Source organism: Genypterus blacodes, unplaced genomic scaffold (genome assembly GCF_046128005.1).
Source record: "Genypterus blacodes isolate CSIRO-AG114 ecotype Tasmania unplaced genomic scaffold, CSIRO-AGI_Gbla_v1 ptg000180l_1, whole genome shotgun sequence".
Taxonomy (NCBI): Eukaryota; Metazoa; Chordata; class Actinopteri; order Ophidiiformes; family Ophidiidae; genus Genypterus; species Genypterus blacodes.
In genome coordinates, this window is record NW_027466981.1 from 482,501 (window position 1) to 498,245 (window position 15,745).

Below are 15,745 nucleotides of genomic sequence, written 5' to 3' on the forward strand. Positions count from 1 at the left end.
ATCTCCATTTAGGAGCCCATGAGCCCCCTGACTGTGTGTGTGTGTGTGTGTGTGCAGACCTGTTTGTAGGCCAGCTGAAGAGCTCTCTGACCTGCAGTCACTGTGGCTCCTGCTCCACCGTCTTTGATCCTTTCTGGGATCTCTCTCTGCCCATCGCTAAGGTAGAGGAACACACACACACACACACACACACACACACACACACACGTAGAGAGACACCTGTGGACATCATTACACACAGATGATAACACAGACAGGTGACGTCGTGATGATTGGAGGTGAAAGTCTCCTCTCCTCTCTGATGGCCTCCAGCTGATTGATCTAAACACAAGCTGTGTTGTTCTGCTCTCATGCATGTTGTGTGCTCACACACACACATGTGCTGGCCTGTATGTGTGCTAATGTCAACACACATGTCCCTCTGCTCTCAGAAGGGCTACAGTGAGGTGAGTCTGATGGACTGCATGAGGCTTTTCACCAAAGAAGACGTCCTGGATGGAGACGAGAAGCCTGTGAGTGTCCAACACACACACGCTGCTTTGATAGGATGAAGGACAGGAGCTCTGAGTAAGGCCAGTAGATGTAGATGTCCCTCATGTGTGTGTGTTTGTGTGTCTGCAGACGTGCTACAAGTGTAAAGCCAGACGGAGATGTACTAAGAAGTTCACAGTACAAAAGTTCCCCAAGATCCTAGTGCTTCGTATCCTTTCCTCTGTGAGACAAAGTGTGTGTTTGTGTGTAAAGTGTGTGAAGAGGAGCCTCACCATGCAGCCTCTCACTGTTTAGATACTGTTTATGTTCCTTAACTCCTGTCCAGACCTGAAACGTTTCTCTGAAGCCCGTAGATCCAGCAAACTGTCCACCTTTGTTAACTTCCCTATCAAGGATCTGGACCTGCGGGAGTTTGCCTCTGAAAACAGCAGTGAGTGTTCAGAGAGCAGATCAATCATCCCCTTATTCCATGGGGACCCTGGTGCTTATATGTGCTTCTATCCTGTCTCTCTTCCTGTTCCTCCACAGTAAATGCCGTCTACAACCTGTACGCCGTGTCTAACCACTCAGGCACCACCATGGGGGGTCACTACACCGCCTACTGCTGCAACCCCAGCTCAGGAGAATGGTTCACCTTCAACGACTCCAGGTGGGTTCAAGAGAGGCAGCTGTCAGAAACAGGAGAGAGCTGAAGGGCACAGACACACACACACACACACACACACACACACTAACCACAGGAGAGGGAGTGTTTAATATCAGCCTTATGCTTTTAGATTTTAAAAATGAACCTCCTATTCCACAAACTAACAACAAAGGCAAGCTGGTATGATCTTTCACAAACCCCAGTGCATGCTGGGAGACTCACCAAGGTGCTGCAGCTGCTTTAGATGTTTTTTTATGTAAAACACAATGCAGCTTAATGAAAGAGAGATGACATTCTTTGGGCTTTCCAGAGGTTAGTGTTGCCGTTGAGCTGTGGTGGATAGGTGTTCAGTGAGCGTCCACTCGCTCTCCTGCAGCTCACGACCTGACTGACTGACTGACTGACTGCAGGTCTCAGTGCCGTGCAGTAGCTCCGTGTCCTCACCTGTCTCCATGTGCTCCGTCCTCTCCACAGAGTAATGCCAATGTCCTCCAGCCAAGTGCGCAGCAGCGACGCCTACGTCTTGTTCTATCAGCTGGCTTCTTCTTCATGAACCTGAGACCTCCTGGAGAACAAACATCAGGCCATGACAGCACAGTGACCAGGAGATCAATGGATTGATCCAGGCTCTCTGTGGACTTGTATTTGAATGTATCACGCACACACACAAACACACATGTAGACACGCACTCCTGCTTCTCTCCACAGGGGGAGCTAGAGAGGAAGTGGAGCAGCGTGTTAGAGCCCGTTGGAATGTGGTGGATCCGTTCCTTCCTCCTCTCTCTGTCCCCAGTGTGGTGCACCTCCTCTCTGTCTGTGTGTGTGTGTGTGTGTGTGTGTGTGTGTGTGTTGGGGTGGGGCTGACACAACGCAATAATGACATCATGAAGGATCAATGGGTCGATCAGTCCCTTCTATGCACTACATATCAGAGCAGCGCCTTCATTTTGAATCTCTGCCTTCTTGTTTGCTTCCAACCATGAACGTAACGGCTCAGCTGCCACAACGTTTGACTTCTTTGTTTTGTAGTGGGTTTTTTTTTTAATCAGGGCATCAGCAGCATCAGTATTGTCATGGTTACGGCTCAGTAGAGTGTGATGGCAGCAGATGTAGTCATGGTTCCTCAGACTCTCCCTCCCGGCTCCGTGACGGCTCAGACACACACACTTTGATCTCAGACTGTGTGGATGTATGAATGAATGAATGAAGTGCAGATCTACTATGGGTTCATAAACTCCATGAGTCCAGGGGCGCTCAGCAGAATGCATACCTCCGCCAAACCATCACTCCTCCAATAATGACTCCGCCTCTCAATGAGGAAATGTTACCTGATGTTTAGAATCAGCTGGGAGTGCCAGGATGTCCACATGTCCACAGGTCCACAGGTCCTCATGTCCTCATGTCCACATGTCCACCAGGTGTTGCTTCTGTAGACTGACTGACTCATCAGATACAGCAAGAATAAGCCACACCCACTCACCTTTGGTAGCCAACTATAGCAAAAGGAGCAGAAACACATCCAGACATTCTGCATGCAAGACAATTGACCCAAAATGTTCAGAGATTAGAGACACAGTTTAGTAAACAGCTCAAAATGTGAGTGAAGGTTCTGAAGGTCCTGGTGTCCATGGAGAGTTCATCTGAGGAGACTGGACCTGCTGGTGAAGGCTTGAAGATGTTTCACCTCATCTGAAAGGCTTCAGCTACAGAACCATGAAGAACTTCAGTCCAGTTCCCTCAAATGATCCTTTCCTTGTAAGTGGGCGTGGCCTTAAGGACTCCAGGAGAAGAAGGAATCTTGACTTTATGACTCCAAAGGTTCCTGTGGTGATGAAGCTGCTCCATCAGATCTGCTGGTCCCAGATATGTCATGGTTCTTCTCTGGTTCTGGTCCCATTCAGTTCCTAACTCTCCCAGTGGTCCTGCTGACACACACACACACACACACACACAGCTGATCCCCTTGGCGGAGGTCAAAGTGTGGGTTTTTGCAATGAGGTCTTTTTTCCTCTTCTTTCATGTGATTGATCAACATGGAGAGAAAGTTTTAAAGAGAACTATATCTGTCTATTTTTATATCCTGATGCAATCTAGAGAATGTTATTAAACGGTGCTGAACTTTGACCCCTAACTGATCTCACTTTCTGTAACAGGTTTAAAAGAGAAAAGAGTTGTTATTTATTCTTCCAGGTGATCATGTGATGAATCTGAAATATATATGAATAAAACTCTACTAAAGATTTCACCTGTTTACTTTGTATCTTTGTCTTTCATCTACAGCACATAAACAGTATAAATAAATATAAACAGTATATATGTGTAACTGCTTGTGTTCATATTTGGGAGGTTTCCTAATCTTTATGGTGAAGTAATGGAATAATGTATAAAATGAAAATCCTCCTCCTCTTCCTCCTCCTGTCCTTTCTGATCTGTATTAATAAGCTGAGTTCACTTCCGGGAGGCTCTTCCGGCTCCTTCCGTGCGGCTCCCTCTTCCCCGCCTCGTTGTCGAACTTCGGGTGGGAAAACAACGCGCGTCCGCTGGTTTGTTTTCCTGTCGCGCATGCGCAGAGAGGAGAGGAGCCTGATCTGTTGACAAATACCGGGGGAGGGCCGGGACCACTGCGGCGGGTGAGTGCATCTTTGTTCACTCTGACACAATAATCACAACATCTGGAACCGGAGCGGGATATAGCGACGTTACGTCATCGGAACGCTTCACAGCAGCGACTCCGTCCCGCCCACACGAAGCTGTTTTAGTAATCTGTAAGTGTGAAAAGTGTTCGGGCCGAGTGTGTCTGCAGGCGGCACCGTCCGGACCGCGGATCCACACGAACACCCCGGAAAAAGTCCAGTAAATGTTCTTCTTCACAAGTGACTTCAGGCTGAACTGCGCCATATGTTCCCCTGCTGGCCGCTGCGCTGCATGCAGGGCTGAAGCTTAAACGCGGTGGACTTCACATGTGTGTGTACACGAAGAACAACATGTATGTTGAGCAGAATTATTCTTTGATCGCAGACGGCGGCGGCCGGAAGTTCATGTAGCATCGCGTGTAGTTTCCAACCCGGCCGCTAGGGGGGCAGAGCGCCATTGTGAGCTTTGTGCTGTGACTCAAGTTTATATGGAACAACAACAAAGGAACAGCTAAAACATCGATACACCTTACATCACATATTATTACGGTTAACAGAGAGACGATTATGGTATTTTATAAGTATAAGTGTACTTATAAAACGCGTTACTCTCCAAAAACTGAGTCAGTATAGATTTATTTATCATCTGAGCTCTTATACCTTTATGAGGATTTATGAATAAGCTTATATCTTCTAATTAAAGTTGTTTCTTATCTACTTTCTCCAGTTCTACATACTGATCTGTCTGTTTATCTGACATGTGTGTCCATGTTGTACATGTATGTACACGTGTTAGTCTCTGCCTCAGTCCTGATCTAAACGTTCCTCTGCTTACTCGCTCCAACTTGTGACCTCTCCCAGTCAGGCTGTGGGAGTGAGTGAAGGTGGACTCCTCATCCTCATCCTCATCCTCATCAAGAGTCAGGAGAAATGAAGAGGTTGGTACCACAATCTCTCTCTCCCCCTCTCTCTCTCTCTCTCTCTCTCTCTCTCTCTCTCTCTCACCTGTACTGTGTAATATGTGTGTATATACATACATGTATACATTGATACATATGTATAGATGTATAGATGTATATATATATTCATACACGAGGCCGCAGCTTTGAGGTCACTGAGGTCCGGACTTGACTCATTTTTTCAGAGTAAAACTAAGAATTGGCTATAAGTGTGTAACAGTCAGGGGATGAAAATGTGTGGGTGTCTGTGTGTGTGTGTGTGTGTGTGTGTGTGTGTGTGTGTGTGTGTGTGTGTGTGACCCTGACATCATCGTGCTCAAAAGCAGCAGCAGCTCAGTTCAGCCCGCGTGTGCTGCAGTAATCTAACACCTGTGATGCTACATTATCTACAACATCAGCGTAGCAAAAACATTATGAAGATAAGCACAGAGGGTTGGCTGTGTGAACATGGTTCTCTGCCAAGCGAAGGCTCAAACACACACAGAACCGCACGCTAACACACGCCTCACAGGGCCGAGGCTCGTCACGCTCGTGTTCACTGGAGGATCGGAGTGGATCAGGACCACAGGAGGACCCAGCTAACCCCCCATGCACAGGTCAGACATGTTCTGAAGAGAGCAAACACACTTACAGGCTTCTGTTCTGTCACCATGATCATAACTCTGTGTGTCTGTGTGTCATTACAGTGAGACAGGAAGTGAAGACGTGAAGAGACAGACCGGGAGAAATGTTCAATCAGCACAGGTTCATGTGTACACACACACACACACACACACACACACAGACACACAGAGTACTGGCCTCTGGTATATGATGTGTGTATGTGTAGTTTATAGTTTATAGTTTGTACCATCGTTCTGTTTTGTATATTTTTGTTGTGAAAATTAAAAAAACATTTTACAAAAGAACCCTGAATGTCTTGTGTCTGTAGGTGTAAAGTTGTTTGGTTCTGGTTTGACTTCTCTCTGGTTTTACATCCATACGTCTTTAAATCAACCACAGAAACAGAATCAAGCTTCAGTCCCTTCAACATGACAACGAGCTGAAGATAAGCATGAGAGCATAAGAGCCAAAAAGTCTATAAGACGTCTATACTAGTAGAAATAATAAAGAGTATCAATCCCTTCATGTCCTCTTCCTCTCTCCTGGTGAGTGACAAGCTGCAGAGTCTCTTCACTCTAACAGATCAACCTCCTTGTAATCAAGCAGTCAGCTGTCTGCAGGTCCATGGTAACACCAGTGAATGTTTGTTGTCATGGTCAGAATCTAGCGAGCGCTCGAGTCCCTGAGTGTCTCTGCTCTGCAGCTGAAGGTTTGGAGGTTCAGTCAGCAGGGTCAGAGGTCACACAGTGTGTCTCCTCAGGTGTGTGTGTGTGTGTGTATAAGTGATCTCTCTCACCTCTGTGTGTTTCCTTTGTTCAGCCAACAGAAGAGTCCTGACCCGGACGGGAGCGTAGCTGTGAGTAAAGAAGGTGAGAACACACACACATGAAGAGGAGCACAGGGGGTCGTGATGGTTTAACATGTGGACTTCCTGTTGATGTGCTCTTTGCTCCTTCAGGATCTGTAGCTACTGCAGAAGATCCAGCAGCGATCGCAACCATCCAGTCTGCTGCCACCTTCTCTGATCAACCCATCAAATATCTCTTTAAGACAGAAGGAGCAGGTGGACAGGTAGAGAAGAAGAAGAAGAGCAGCACTTTAACAAATGTCTACCTAGTCTCTGGATGATGTCCCATAGTGTGTGTGTGTGTGTAGTTGTCTTGAGTCCGGTGTGATGTGGTCTCCTAGGTGACCTACAGGGTGATCCAGGTGTCCGATGGGCAGCTGGAGGCTCAGACAGACGGAGCTGCAGCAGTCAGCCTGGTCACCGGCTTCCCTGCTACCACTCAGACTGTGACACAGGTGAGATGAAGGATCCACACAGGTCTGAGCCCCACCAGCTCACATGAGATCAGAACCCTAACCTCTGCTCTCCTCCAGGCCGTGTTCTCACAGGCCGAGGGGCTGGAGGGAGACGGCAGCACTGAGACTCAGTACGCTTATTACCCCGCCGCCATCGCTGACTCTACAGCTGGTACCATGGTAACCACAGTGCAGGCGTCTGACTCTCTGCTGGGACAGACCACGCCCACAGGTGAGGAGCGCTGTTCCATGTTTAAGGAGCCATGATGAGGCTGCATGCATGTAAACCTGAACTGTGAGGTATTCTATGTGACCTTGTGTGACCTTGTGTGTCTCCTCTGTCTCTCAGGTCAGCTCTACGTGATGATGACACCCCAAGAGGTTCTGACAGGAAACAATCAGAGGACCATCGCTCCTCGCACTCAGCCGTACATCGCGTAATTATGTCCCCTCCTCTCATCTCAGCTCCTCCTGTCTCACCTCAGTGTAGGAGACGTTTGTACTGAGTCATACTGATTCTGTTGTAGAAAGCAAGACGCCCCTCGAGCCTCCAGAGATGAGAAACGGCGAGCGCAGCACAATGAAGGTTCATGCTCCCTCTAGTGGACACTTACAGACGCACGCTGTGGTAACTGCATGTCTCTGCACACTTATGAGGGACGGGGGACAAACTGAGGTTTTTGTCCCAACAGTTGAACGCAGACGCAGGGACAAGATCAACAACTGGATCGTACAACTTTCAAAGGTCATCCCAGACTGCAACGTGGACTACACCAAGACCGGACAGGTGAGGCTCCACCTGCACAGCTCAGAAGGTCAGAGGGTCAGAGAGAGGAGGAGGAGTGGTAGTCATGGTAATGTGTGTGTGTGTGTGTGTCAGAGTAAAGGAGGGATCTTGTCAAAAGCCTGTGAATACATCAAGGAGCTCCGTCAGAGCAACCTGAAGCTCGGCGACGATATCGGAGCACTGGATCGTCTCAGGATCGACAACCAGCTGCTCAGACAGGAGGTAGGAGCCTGAGGTCAAACTGAAGAACATGTCAATGATGTAATAACAGACCTGTCATAGACCTGTTACAGTCTCATCCTGGCCATGTGACTGAACAGTGTGTGTGTGTGTGTGTGTGTGTGTTGTTGCGTCTCAGGTAGAAGACTGGAAGTCGAAGAACCAGATCCTGAGGAACCTGCTGCGTCAGCACGGCATCGCGGGCTCGTCCAGCTCAGAGCCCCAGTGAGGAGACAGAACCACATGTGGGCCAGAAGAGTACTTGAACTGCTTTGAGATTCTCTGTGTGCTTCAGTTTGCATGGCAAACATGAATATGTCCTTTATGTTTCTTTGCTCTATGAAAGTTCAAGGTTTGCTTTGGGGCTTTTTCTCTTTCCTGTCTTTGTCCTGAGCGTCCCATCATCAGGACGCTCAGCTGAAGTGTCTCATGTCTCCTGTTGGTCTGTTGAAGCTCTGACTGATCGACTGAACGCCTTCCTCTACATCACTTTGATTGTTTCGTGCTTCTACAGAACACAGAGCTCTTATCATGTGTGTGTCCGTGTCTCTAAGACATCTTATTCATTCTGTGTCTTGATCTGATCATTGATCTGTTTCACTCTGACTGGAGGAAACCAAGTATGTCTCCATGTTCATAGTTAAGCCATGTTTAAGTCATTCAGACTAACTGGAGACAGTAAGTAACTATATGAAAGCTTTGGTAACCATTGCGTTGTATGTAGCCAGTGTATATCCTGTTTATGTCTTTCTGATAATAAAAGTTCAAATAATAAACTGTGCTTTGTCTTCATTTACTTCCATTTCAATTCTATTCTGTTTTATGTATAAGACACGTCATTCTTTCTCTCAACCAGAGTTTATAAATCATACTAATGTCATGTTTAAAGTTGTTTTTAAATCCAATTCTAAAGTTCATCTGTAAAATTCTGATTACAGATTTGACAGATTGGTTATATAAAAGATCACCACGGCAGTAAAGTTGTTCTCTGTTTGAATCTAGCAGAGGACTCGGGCTCTGACTCGGGCTCTGACTCGTGCTCTGACTCGGGCTCTGACTCGTAGATTCAGTCTTGACCTTGGACTTTGGACTTGAGAGTTGAGACTGAATGTCCCACATCTGCCCGTCGTGCTCTGGTGGCCAAAGAACAAAAATGACGGTGTGGGACAAAAGTGGACAAACGGAGATCAGGACAGAAGAAAACCAGGAAAGATTAACTAGATGATGTCTAGTATGATCTTCACTTATCAGGATGGATTTGTTTCAAACCATAAAGCCTAAATCTTAAATCTAAACTTTATTGAAAACTAGAAATGCATTTTCTGAAGAAAATGCGCTGTAATTGCAATTGCTGAAAAATGTTGCCAAATGCTTAAGAAGTGCCAAAGTCACAGCAGCACGGTTTTATTTTCGAATTATGTCCGTCACAGTTTCGCTCCTCGCCACAAAATCCATCTCACGTCAGCATACAATTGCGTTATTTGATCAAATATTTGTCTATTTTCAAATTCAAGTTGTGCAAAACGTAAAGTAGTTGAATGGAATCCAGATGTTTATTATATTGAGTGCGTTAAACTCTGTAATCTAAGGGGCTGTTTAGGAGCTTTTATTCTGAAGGCGTTACCCGGAAATGCTTCCTGCCTTGAACCCGTCCTGACCCCTGCTCCTCTGGCTTCTGTAGTACCGTTTGGATCTCTGCTCGGTCTCGGCTATGATCTGTGTTCTGTTGGTCGCGGGTCACGGCACCGTGTTAGAGACGCAAATCAAAGTAAGAGACAGGAAACACACTCAGTGACGTCACCGTGCAGAGGACGAAGAAGCGTTTAGAGCAGAGATAAGATCTGACTGCGCTTTATTGAGGTTTACACGGTCAGGAGTTTACTTTAGATCTTAAAAGCTTCAAACAGCCGCGGCTTTGAGTTTAGTCACTATGAACTATGACTTATAGTGACTAAAGTCTATAAGCTACTGCAGTAAGAAAACTAATGCCTCCATTATCGCCCCATACCAATAAATATCACCTCTAATCCTCTCACACTAACAGGTAGAGTCTCCTCCCGCTCAGATATTCTGCTGAAGGTTTTAAAGTGCACAGAATCAAGCTGAGAGAACCCAAATACAAGCTGCACAGATCCAAACACCACAGTGACGTCATACAGAGGCTCAGTCCCATGTTACACGCGTGTCCGTCACAGTTAAGCTCCACACAGAATCCATCTCACCTCAGCAGAAACATGGGACATTTGAGTCAATGTTCAAGTTATCCAAATGTCCAGTAGGTCAATGAATCCACATGTTTACCCAGAATGCTTTAAGCTCAGTCAGTTCCCTCTCTGCTGCAGAACGATGACACAGGTCTGTACGCTCACCTGGCCGGGGTTCCTAAGGCTCTGCTTCCTGGCACCGGGGGGAAGAAGATCCTGGACTTCTGGTGGGAGACGGTCAACATGTGAGTCATGGACTAAAGTCAAACATGGAGCACTGAGATAAATACTCAACCAATCACTGTAACGTGTCACTGGTTCCTCTGCAGGAGACATTTGTTTACTGAAGTCTACCTGGTGACCAACGCAGACAAGTGAGTACAGAAGAGGGAAGACATTTAGGACCAGGAAGACCTCTGCTGGAACACCTTCCTCCTGGTGCTCTTCCTCTCCTGCTCCTCCTCCTCTCCTGGTGCTCTCCCTCTCCTGCTCCTCCTCCTCTCCTGGTGCTCTCCCTCTCCTGCTCCTCCTCCTCTCCTGGTGCTCTCCCTCTCCTGCCCCTCTCCCTCTCCTGCCCCTCTTCCTCCCCTGCCCCTCTTCCTCTCCCTGCCTCATTAGCTGACTCCAGTGTTTGAGTGGTGCTGTGGTTCCTCTTCCTGTCACTCTCAGGTTTAAGTACTATGAGCGCTGGGCCACAGCCAGTGACTTCCCGGTGGAGAACGTGGTGAACGATGGCAGCACCACGTTGGAGAACCGTCTGGGAGCTGTGGCTGATCTGGAGCTGGTGACACGGAGCAGGAACCTGCAGGAGGACATCATGGTGGTACGGAGCTCTCACACACACACACACACACACACACTGAGAGATGGTTCACACACAGCACACACTGCCTGGGTGTGTTTGATCAGAAGGATATGAGGACGTTACACTCAGATCAGATGTGTGTGTGTGTGTGTGTGTGTGTGTGTGTGTGGCTCAGATTGCAGGCGACATGCTGTGTGCTGACCAGAACTTTGACATCGCTCAAGTGATTCGCTTCTTCAGGTCAAAGGTGATTTTCTCTTTATGATACATTATGACAGTATTAATATAAGTACAGATGTTCTGATGTGTGTCTGTCTCATCTTATGTGTTTACCTACATGTCTTAGTCTCAGTCCCTGTCCTCTCTGATGTCTCACCTCAGTGTCGTAGCTTGTTGACAGATTGGCTGGGTGGTGATGTCATCAGGTTTGAAGGCACTGACATGTAGATGAAGTCACATGTTTACTGGTTGAGCCTCTTGTGTCCACGTTGCAGTCAGGAGAGCTGATGATCTACTATGAGCTGGAGGAGGGAGAGAAGAGCAGCTCCAGAGGCATCGTGGAGGTTTGTCCCCACACACACAGGTGAGACCGACCTGTGAGCTCATCCATGATCCTGTGCTTGATCCTGTGGTGCATTATGGGTGATATGAATGTGTTCTATCTGAATCAGGATCAGTAGTTTCCTGGAGAAACCTCAGGTTGGCGTGACGAGGTCCCGGCTGGCCAGTGTGGTGTTCTACTGTATCCGCAGAGAGACGCTGCCTTACCTGTCTGACTTCCTCAGGCTGCAGCCTCCAGACAAACACAGCAGCTTCGGACATTTCTGGGTTCGTAAGTTCACACAATAATGATCCAATATCTTTATACTGACATGTAAATGCTCATCAATCATCTGATGGGCCAGATCACATACAGCTGAGATTATGATGAAGATCTTATGATGAAGATCTTATGATGAAGATCGTCTATGGTGGAGAGATGAAAGATGAAGATTTATAATAATGATAGCATAGTGACCCACCAACAACACGTGTAGAGGAAAGAAGAACACGCATGTTATCAGATGTGACTATCAAGATCACCTATACAAATAAATACATTTAGATTAGAGCAGATTACAGCCTACAGAAGTATGTCACTTATACTTCCTCATCATCATCAGATTGTTGACAATCTACTATTCCACTCCCATGATGCCCGTTCATTTGACGTTTGTGTGGCTCCTTCCTCTTCAGGAGTGGTTGATCAATCAGAAGCAGCTTGATGTGTTTGGGATGAAGCTGCCGACCGGCTTCCAGCTGATTGGACAAGTGGTGAGTAATGATGAGTAATGACACACCTTTAATGAGGACAGCATCAGATGACATCAGCATGTGTGTGTGTGTGTGTGTGTGTGTGTGTGTGTGTGTGTGTGTGTGTGTGTGTGTGTGTGTGTGTGTGTGTGTGTCTGTGTGTGTCTGTGTGTGTGTGTGTGTGTGTGTGTGTGTGTGTGTGTGTGTGTGTGTGTGTGTGTGTCTGTGTGTGTGTGTGTGTGTGTGTGTGTGTGTGTGTGTGTGTGTGTGTCCTCAGGGTCTTCCAGACTACACTAAGTGGCTCACTCATTACTCCACCAAGCAGCAGGATCACCCTGCTAAGCCGATCACATGCAGGTCGTACGCCAGGTGAGATTGATCCAACCTACATTTCTACTTAGTTAAGGGGTTTGTGGAGGTGCCAGGTATCAGACCAACCATTAAGTATTTAAAATGATGACTACACTTTCCTTTTACTCAGAGTACAGATGGATCATCTGGTTTGATTATAAAAAAAGAGATTTAAATGAGTTTTTGCTGCTCACACATTTATGTGTTTCATGCTGTCAATCACACACAGGGTGGGATTAATGGGAAATCCCTCTGATGGCTTTAATGGGAAAACCATCGCTCTCAGCATCTCCAACTTCTGGGCCGAGGTGACCCTGGTGGAGAGCCAGACTCTGGTAATGTGCACACACACACACACACACACACACACACACACACACACACACACACACACACACACACACAGACACAGCAGGGACGTTTGGCACACATGTGATGAGTGTTTCTGTGGTGTTGTAGGCTTTAGTCCCTCACCCGCTCAATGACCCCACAGAGTTTGGAAGCTTGCAGGATTTGTTCTGTATCAGCAGAAAGGAAGGGTGGGTACAGATCAACTTTGACCTTTGACCTTTGACTTAGTTGTGATTCTGTACATCTTATATCAAATCTCTCTCTTCACTCTCCAGGTACCTTGGAGGTCTGCGGCTGCTGCAGGCCACCTGCAAAAAGTTCTACCAGTACTGCTCAAAGCAGGGGTGAGGAAAGAGATGAAGATGACTGCTGAAGTCCTGCTGCATGTTGGAGAAATCCTTTACAATCCAAACCTGATATGAAAGATGAAGTCACCTCACCCTGTAGTATCAATGCTACCTCTGAATGTAGCTCTGCTGTGTTTTCCTGCAGGATTGCTTTGACGAAGCAGAACTTCACACTGAAGTACGACACCAACATTCCTCGGCAGGTGGTGAGGATCTGTCTTCACTCTGGCTCAGACTCAGATTCTTCTTCTTGATTCATGTGATTATCTTTACTGAAACGCTTCCCCTTGCCTTTGTTTCTCTGCAGGGCCTTGCTGGAAGCAGGTAACACTGATGTTCATGTGTCTGTCTGGATTGTTGTGTTTATTAGTTTCCATGTTCTAATCAAGTTGTTTCCCACTCTTTTCTCTTAGTGCCATCGTCTCTGCTACACTCAAGTCTCTGATGAAGTTCTACAACATCACAGAGAATGTAAGACGTCTGATTCCCTCTGTAAAGATGCTGCACTATCATCTTATCCTCACATTCATTATCCTACTTTAATATTCATACTGTAAACCTGTAAAACTTCAGGATCTCCCCAAACCTGTCCGAGCCAACTTCATCCTGAGTGTGGAGACAGAAGAGCTCTTCATCACTGCGGGCCTGCAGGACAGAGTGGTGCAGGTGAGAGACATGAAGGCATGAGACTTAGTTTAGAAACTACAGTGGCAGGAAACGTCTGCCTGTCTGTCTGTCTGTCTGTGCAGGTCTATGAAGGTTTAGTCTACATGGATTTTAGTGAGAAGCTGATGGAGGCTCAGGGCCACGGTATGTTGATTACTGTCTACTAATTAATTCATACAATCATTTGTATATAACATAAAGACACAATCGTCTTTCTCCTGCTCTCCATCATTAGGTCACTATGTTTCCATGGAGATGAGCGGCCTCCCACCCTTCTGGCTGGCCTACCTGAGTGACCCCAGCGACTCTGGACGCATTCACAGCAACGTGAGACAGCGCTGGCTCAGCGGTACGACTGTAGTCTGCATGTAAAGATTTAGAACCTGGAGCTGGAGCTGAAGCTGTAACTCCAGACTGAGTCCAGCTCCAGTACTGAGCCTGATCCTGGCCTCACACAGAGCACAGAGCTTTAACCCCTCAGAATGACTCAAAAGGAGAGGTGTGGACATTCTTACCATAGCGTCTGTCCATCAGAATTGGTAAACAAACTCAGTACTTATTTATGACTTTAAACTCCTAGGCTAAAAGGTTTTTTTCATTTCCACTTGATTGACTGAAGAGCGTCTCCATAAACATGTGCTGATGATCTTGACACGTATGAAAACATTGCTTCTATTTATGTTTCCTGCAAATCCAAAACAGTGCTGGTTGCTATGAGACGATGACCCTTGAGTCCATGTTCATGTGTGATTCCAGATTGTGTTCATGTTTGTCAGAGTCACAGCAGCTGGCTGTGACTCTGCTGCTGTAAGGTCACTGTAATGATCTTAGTTACTGCTCACACTCACACATTTAGTTTACTGCCTCATAGTATTTAGACAGACGTGAAGTTATGTAAAGGTTTTGTATTTGGTGCATAAGTGCAGAGAGGTTGTTGTGTTTATAATAATCCGTGACAGAGGAAACATGAGAGCTCATCCTTGACTCTCTGCTCCTCCTCAGGTGAGCCTCTGGTGGTCGAGGCCATGAAGACGTTTGCTGAGCTCACAGATGAAGCCAGGTGGGTTTGAATCATTCAAGGTAAGGAAATTCATTCATTGATTTATCGATGGCACCCTGATGAAGCCCGGTGCCGTCTCCCTGTAGGACGGCTCTGCAGGACAGAGACTGGAGCAGACTGGCTCACCTCATGGACCAGAACTTTGAGCTGCGGAGGTAAACACTCTATTTTAATTCAAGCCCTTCATATGACAGAGTACAGACTCAAAGCTCTGACTCCCCCAAGAGTACAGACTCAAAGCTCTGACTCCCCCAACAGGTCTCTGTACACCGACGACTGTCTGGGTCCAGGGAACCTCAAGATGGTCCAGCTGGCCCGGCAGGTAGGAGACCTGAACCCAGTCCATGTTTGTGCTTACTTAACAGAACGTGTCACTTTATAGTTTGTGTGCTAGATGGCTGAAGCAATGATTTCTGCTTCTTCATGCAGTTTGGCTCAGCGGTGAAGTTACCTGGTAGTGGCGGTGCTGTGGTTGGTCTGTGTCTGGACCAGGACAGACTGGTGAGACTCAAGCTCAGCACCACAACACACTCCTGTCAGTCTGCTGATCTCAGCTGTCTCACCTGTGTGTGTTTGTCTCCTCAGGTGGAGATGAGACAGGCGTTCCAGGAGGCAGGATGTGTTTTCTGTGTCATTGCACCGTACGACCCCTCTGCTGCTCCATCAGGGGTCAGTGGCCTGCAGCCTCCCTCACCGTCACCATGACGACCAGCTACTGTGTGTGGCACATTAGACCTACTCTGACTCCTCCTGTGATTCTGTCACATTGATTATGACAATCCACAAGAAAATGAAAGATAACATTAATCAACACACTTTTTGATATTTATACAATGATCGCATCAAATAAGTATTTTTACACCTATTTCATGTTGTAATTTTTGTAAAATAAAGTAAATTTTAGCCAATGTGTTATGTTTCTCTATTAAAAAGAAGATAACTCAACCAACTCCTTTTGTTTAACCACTGTTTATTGCACACACACACACACAAGCTCACCTTTACATCAGCAGTTTGAAGGCATATG

General features: G+C 46.8%; 3 protein-coding genes across 5 annotated transcripts in view; all 3 read left to right on the forward strand.

Moving 5' to 3' along the window:
• Nucleotides 1-3,381, forward strand: part of usp2a (ubiquitin specific peptidase 2a) — an 18,195-nt gene extending 14,814 nt beyond the window's left edge. For all 3 annotated transcript variants that reach the window (XM_076167866.1, XM_076167867.1, XM_076167868.1), the window contains 6 exons: nt 58-161; nt 432-512; nt 622-700; nt 818-922; nt 1,021-1,141; nt 1,613-3,381. In XM_076167866.1, coding sequence (XP_076023981.1) covers nt 58-161; nt 432-512; nt 622-700; nt 818-922; nt 1,021-1,141; nt 1,613-1,691 — 569 coding nt within the window. In that variant the 3' untranslated portion in view covers nt 1,692-3,381. The remainder of the gene's footprint in view (nt 1-57; nt 162-431; nt 513-621; nt 701-817; nt 923-1,020; nt 1,142-1,612) is intronic.
• A 246-nt stretch (nt 3,382-3,627) lies between these two features.
• On the forward strand, nt 3,628-8,409 carry usf1 (upstream transcription factor 1). Its single transcript, XM_076167889.1, has 11 exons — nt 3,628-3,768; nt 4,633-4,709; nt 6,153-6,202; nt 6,292-6,404; nt 6,522-6,635; nt 6,714-6,867; nt 6,985-7,072; nt 7,163-7,221; nt 7,328-7,422; nt 7,516-7,644; nt 7,781-8,409. Exons 2-11 carry the CDS (start codon nt 4,702-4,704, stop codon nt 7,868-7,870), a joined length of 900 nt encoding a protein of 299 aa, XP_076024004.1. The 5' UTR covers nt 3,628-3,768; nt 4,633-4,701; the 3' UTR covers nt 7,871-8,409.
• An 874-nt stretch (nt 8,410-9,283) lies between these two features.
• Nucleotides 9,284-15,649, forward strand: gkup (glucuronokinase with putative uridyl pyrophosphorylase). Its single transcript, XM_076167890.1, has 23 exons — nt 9,284-9,409; nt 9,984-10,090; nt 10,175-10,219; nt 10,515-10,668; nt 10,826-10,897; nt 11,145-11,233; nt 11,322-11,478; nt 11,887-11,964; nt 12,221-12,312; nt 12,524-12,629; nt 12,754-12,833; nt 12,921-12,989; nt 13,138-13,198; nt 13,300-13,316; nt 13,406-13,463; nt 13,566-13,658; nt 13,742-13,802; nt 13,894-14,007; nt 14,661-14,718; nt 14,805-14,873; nt 14,977-15,040; nt 15,148-15,219; nt 15,304-15,649. The coding sequence occupies exons 1-23, from the start codon at nt 9,353-9,355 to the stop codon at nt 15,421-15,423; spliced, it is 1,893 nt and encodes a 630-aa protein (XP_076024005.1). The 5' UTR covers nt 9,284-9,352; the 3' UTR covers nt 15,424-15,649.
• Nucleotides 15,650-15,745: the final 96 nt, after the last annotated feature.

Coding starts and splice junctions, on each gene's coding strand:
- gkup (XM_076167890.1), top strand. CDS start 9,353: ATGATCTGTGTTCTGTTGGTCGCGGGTCACGGCACCGTGTTAGAGACG. Junction 14,719..14,804: donor GAGCTCACAGATGAAGCCAG/GTGGGTTTGAAT, acceptor GTCTCCCTGTAG/GACGGCTCTGCAGGACAGAG. Junction 14,874..14,976: donor CAGAACTTTGAGCTGCGGAG/GTAAACACTCTA, acceptor CTCCCCCAACAG/GTCTCTGTACACCGACGACT.
- usf1 (XM_076167889.1), top strand. Junction 7,073..7,162: donor CGCACTCAGCCGTACATCGC/GTAATTATGTCC, acceptor ATTCTGTTGTAG/AAAGCAAGACGCCCCTCGAG. Junction 7,222..7,327: donor GCGAGCGCAGCACAATGAAG/GTTCATGCTCCC, acceptor TTGTCCCAACAG/TTGAACGCAGACGCAGGGAC.